The 5,303-nt window shown below is 36.8% G+C and overlaps 1 protein-coding gene and 1 long non-coding RNA gene across 2 annotated transcripts; one reads left to right on the top strand and one right to left on the bottom strand.

Annotated features, from left to right (window-relative positions):
• Window positions 1-2,327: 2,327 nt before the first annotated feature.
• LOC110886035 (probable E3 ubiquitin-protein ligase XERICO) lies at window positions 2,328-3,229 on the top strand. Its single transcript, XM_022133797.2, has 2 exons — window positions 2,328-2,449; window positions 2,535-3,229. The coding sequence occupies exon 2, from the start codon at window positions 2,554-2,556 to the stop codon at window positions 3,013-3,015; it is 462 nt and encodes a 153-aa protein (XP_021989489.1). The 5' UTR covers window positions 2,328-2,449; window positions 2,535-2,553; the 3' UTR covers window positions 3,016-3,229.
• Window positions 3,190-5,085, bottom strand: LOC110886036. Its single transcript, XR_002562568.2, has 2 exons — window positions 3,709-5,085; window positions 3,190-3,628 (listed from the first exon to the last, which is right to left on the bottom strand). It is a non-coding gene; the product is annotated as an uncharacterized LOC110886036 (long non-coding RNA).
• Window positions 5,086-5,303: the final 218 nt, after the last annotated feature.

Below are 5,303 nucleotides of genomic sequence, written 5' to 3'. Positions count from 1 at the left end.
AGAAGAAGGTAAACAGCTGACTGAGACAGAGGTTAAAGAAAAAGAAGCAGAGTACTTCAAAGACATCATCATGAAAATGGGTCTGAAAGAAGGCAACTCAATAAAGCTTCAGAGCCTGTTTGAAAAGGCATTAAACAAATCTGCATCAACAAACACTGCAACAAATACTTCAGAAATTGACAGGCAAGAACTCATTGAACAAGAAACTGCAGATGACATAGCTGCAGCAAACAGTGTCATTGAAGAAGCCCTCAAAAGAATGTCTGATAGTTTGCATGTGTTTTCAAGGCCATCATCTCTCAACTCATCCGGAAATAAATCTCTCCCAAGAAACCCATTAGGCTTTAAAATACTAAAGTGGATGTCTGATCAAAAGACCCACGTATTGACTTTGGTCAGAGCCAATGGTGAGGTGAAGCATATATCAAGGAAAGAAGCACTAGGCCTTAGTGTTCAAGATTTGCAGGATCTCCTTGAGCTCTCACTGTGCAGGGATGAAGATGACCAGAGTGCCAAAGAATTTGAAGCTGAATTCAAAGAACAAGCTAAGGCACTCTTGATGAGTAATAAAGGTCCTGAATAAGGAAGGGTTTTGGCATTATCTGTTCCAGGGGGAGATTGTTGGGATTGAACCCTAACAGAGGAACAGATAATGTAAAGCCAAAACCGGATCCCATCAGTGGTCACTTAATAAGCAGCAGTTTGCTCTAATCTTTCCCCTTGACAGTGGTTATCCAACAACTGATGAATCTTGAAGTGCTGCTCAAATACAACAACTGATAAACCAAACTATGATGATTATCTAACAACTGGTGAAGACAAACTCTGTTGCTCTATCTACTGCCGTCTCCTAAGTACTGCTGAAGATTCAAGCACTGCCTTCTCAAAGACTGATCACCTTTGAAGAAAGCACTGAAGACTCAACATCTGTGCTAAGGCTACAACAGTGGAACGTGAAGCAGTAGTTTCCTTATGTTTTGTACTTTAGTGATTATCAGATGTTACATAACAGTAGTTTGTATAGAACAGTATTTGTAGTTTGTTAGGTCGTTAGATGTCACTATCATGGTGACGTCAGCTGAAGCATATCAGTAGTTTGGTTTGCCTATAAGTATGACAGTACCCTGTACTGTTACACTTGATCGTTTTGAGTGAGTTTTTCTCCTCAATTCATCCTTTCATCTTGCGCAACCAACTCTGGTGTGTCAGGCTGAGGGGGAGTTTAGATTGTAAGCTTGCTGTAATCATTTGCTTTCTATTGTAAATCTTTTGACTCAATGAAATAGCAATTGTTTATCAATCTATACTTTCTTTTGATTATGTTTACAAAGTTTGCTACTCATTTCCGCTGCACTTACTCGTCTTATGCAAACAAACACAATCATAATGGCCCCTAGATCCTGACATCGACTAACAGTAACAAAGAATTTAATACTTGTACAAAAAGAAAACTTTGTATTACTATAATATAAATTAGCAAAAAGTTGATGTTTTGAGGTGTTGTAACCCATGTTTTGGGGGTTTTCAAAAATATTTTTGATATTTCACTTTAAATCCAAAACTACTTGATTTTATAGTTTTAACCCAAAAGTTTTTAGTTTTTTCAATTTAACCTAACAATTATTTTACTTTCAACTTTGATCCCCTATATTTTTCATATTTTGCAAAATTTTTCGTTTTACGTTTAGTTCTAAATTTTGCGAGTTAACACGGCACAATGTGTGTGTGGTTCATGAATTTTACGTTTTGTTATACGCTTCTTTCTAAATTTTGCGAGTTAGCATGACGTAACGTACATATGTGGTTCAGTGTATTTACGTCGTCTATTTTTTTCCCGTTTAAAAAGTTCGTCACAACGCGCGAGTCCTAAATCGAGTTAGTTATCATTTTTTCTGTTTTATATGTTGGTCTAATTTCTCTACATTAAGACGCCGCAACTTAAAAACTAGCAAGACATTTAGCATAGTTGGAAAAAAATATTCATTTCCTATCTAAAAAAGGGTTTATTTGCTGACAAAATACACCAATATTAAAAAAAAACAGTTAAATGTTTACTTTTATTATTAATCTTTTGAATTTAGTTTACTGGTCATCAATTTTATACGAAATTAAATTAAATAATATAGAATCACGGAAATTTATAAACACTTCCTTTCTGTGTAAAGTTTTTCCTCATTATTACTTGTCCAAGAAAGAAAAACAATTAAAATGATTTTCTTACTTTTGTTGGGATTTTTAATATTTAATTATATAATAAAATTTCTTTTTTAAAATTGATAAATATGTATAAAAATGGAATGGTGGGGGCAAGCCGCTGAGTATATAACTATATATTTTCAAGTGCATTCAGTCCATGTGTTTCATCTTTGGTGTTCAAATCCAATCCTCACCTGTCTTTTACTTATTATTCAACAATTTCAATCACACATTTTTCTTCAAGCTCAATCAGGTATCATCTCTTTCTCTACATATAAACATGTTTTAGATCATTGGGTGTTGTTAGTTATTAATAATATAATATGGGTCATGTGTAGGTTCAAAGTTAAAGGCAATATGGGTCTTTCACCATACTCTAATCCATCTGATGCTGGAATCCTATATGTGATTCTGGTTAAAACAGCCATGTCAATATCTATGATGAAGGCGATTCTCCGGTCCATGTTGCGCGTATTCGGGATCCGAATGGCGTCATGGGAAGAGTTTTCCAACCAACCTGTTGTTGTAGAAACATTTGAATGCTGCCGAGGAAGCCCTTCAAAAACCTACATGGATGAGTTCCGAAACCGGACTCCAACCGTCCGGTACGACTCTGTTTCGTGCACTATGAATCAAGAATGCTCTGTTTGTTTGGTTGAGTTTAAACCGGATGCGGAGATTAATCACCTTTCTTGTGGACATGTGTTCCATACATGTTGCCTTGAGAAATGGTTGAAGTATTGGAACATTACTTGTCCTCTTTGTAGGAACCATATGATGGGTGGTAATCAAGTGGAAGAAAACATGTGCCCAATGTGAGTGGTTAGCTCATCATGTGTTAAGTGTGTGTTAATGTGTTAGTGTACAGGATAGAAGGCTTTAGAGTAGAGTTTGTAGCAAAGTTTGTATGGTTTCCGGTGCCCATATGCATCTGAGAAGCTAAATAGTAAAAATCTTTGTTCTTTTGTTCCGGTTTGAATTAGAAAACTAGAAAAAAAAAAGGATCAGTTTTATCAACATGTTTGTGAATGAATTACATGTATGTCAATTGTCGAATTTTCGATACAAGTAGTACATAATGAGTTAGTATTCCTTAGACCGTTTGGTGGCGGTTGTGGTAGTGGTGTTACCCAACAGATGAAGGTTTGCACCAACGGAGACGGTCCTCCTGTTTCCCAATCCGGAAAGGTTGTTACGGTGGTGGCGACACCTAAAGGAACCCGGGTGGTTGGTTGGTGCACATAGGCAGTTCATCTTGGTGGCTGATGATTTCTTGGTTGGTGAAGATGGTGTTTTTGTGTTGTTCATGTCATCTTCTAAACATGGTTGATGTAGATCAATCTTTAAGTTTGCATTCGTGATCTTGTCGTCCGGCATGTTTTCGTTTTCTAACCGGATTGGATTGGAAGTTGGAACACAGACACACAAACACCTATGATGAAACAAATAGGAACTTTTAGTGTGAAATTTGTGAGAAAAAGAAGCATAAAAAGATGAAGATGATTTATTTACCTTTGGTGGTAATGGTAGAAGCTTGGGTGTTTCTTCCAAGTTCCACCTTTTCTTGTTAATGGATAAAATCCCAGATGATATAATGATCAAGATTCAAGAATCAAACAATTCCCACATTTTTTTTCTCTTTTTGTTGAGATTCTATGGTTGCTATAATCCCTCTTTTACACACCACAAAGACCCCCCCTCAATTCTTGCATACCAAATATCAACCACCAATTTTCAATTTATAATCCCTTTTTTCTTATCTAGTTATTATGAAACAATCAACAATATACTAATGTAATGCTAAACATAGTAAATGGAAACATGAATCTTACATATTATTCAAGTTCATGGCCTAATGATCAGTTCTTAGACCGAATCGACTCGATCTAAACAAAAATAAAAGCGAAAACGTCGAATGAAAAGTCGGAAACTTATTACTCAATCAACAAAACTTAACCCCTTCCATCGATTACAGTAAGCATCGGCGAAAAACTCACATTCTTCCTCCTTAATCCTCTGCCACTAGCCCCCTTCTTCTTGCTCTTCTTCACCTTCTCTTCATCGCCACCAGCATCACGCCTCGTCTTCGTTTCAATACCTTTGAAACGAACACGACGGTTAGCCTGTTTCGTCTGTTTCGCCTGTTCTGGCTTATCCTTGTTTAGAGAAACCGATCTAACGGCTCTTGGTTTCACCATTCTCTGACGGAGTTTTTTCACCGTTAGAGTTGGGACCACAAAGTACTTTTGCCCCGGGACCAGCATCTCATCCGGTCGGACAATGGAGTCCCACGGCCGCTGGAATATATCCGGTCGAGCCAGCACGAATTTAGGATACTTTTCTATGATCAAAGCTGCAGGCAATGCCATATAGTAGCGTTCGACGAAACCTCCAGCGTGAATTATCTTAACGATCAACGGCTTTTCAACAACGGATTCTGTGAAGGTTGGGTTAGTGTTTACATTGTGATTGCGGGAACCGAATAATTTTTGTAGCATGGTTTTGGATGTTACAATAGATTTGCAGCAGGTGTAGTGTATGTAATGATTTATAGAAACAATGGTCGATGAATTCAAAGAGATTTAAACGTATGTTACCATTTGAATTGACCTGTAGATGCTGCAGATTACAAATGAATAAGATAAGATCGATGTGGAATTAAGGATGGAGCAGGCTGTCTATTTGTCATGATGCAAACCACCAAAAGATGATGAAGTAAACATGAGCTCACTGCAATTCTTGCTTCAGCATTTTGTTCATCAGTGGGAATTATTGAATGATTTTGTTTTAAAAGTGTTTTGTTTGTTCGGGCACACGATCGGGAAGGATTCGGGGTGTAAAGCCCCGTTCGGGAAGACCGCGCCCTGCTATCCGGCACTGAAAGTATATGAGTATTAGTGGTCTAACAAATCGAACCGATACTGATTTCTAGCCATACGAATCCCACTAGTGTATAGTTTAGAAAAATTAGATAAGCAAAGAATACTTTACAAAAAAGCTAAACATATTTGATCATTGATGTTTAAATATCATATTAGGACTTTGAAGTTGCATATTTTATAGCTTAACAAAAGATATGATTTTTTTTACAAAACTAAATAACTAAA

The sequence above is a fragment of the Helianthus annuus genome, chromosome 10 (assembly GCF_002127325.2).
Source record: "Helianthus annuus cultivar XRQ/B chromosome 10, HanXRQr2.0-SUNRISE, whole genome shotgun sequence".
Lineage (NCBI taxonomy): Eukaryota > Viridiplantae > Streptophyta > Magnoliopsida > Asterales > Asteraceae > Helianthus > Helianthus annuus.
Note: the sequence above shows the minus strand (reverse complement) of the source record. Positions and strands in the feature narration are given on the sequence as shown.

Excerpts from the sequence above, each read along its gene's own strand:
- LOC110886035 (XM_022133797.2), top strand. The coding sequence starts at position 2,554 with ATGGGTCTTTCACCATACTCTAATCCATCTGATGCTGGAATCCTATAT.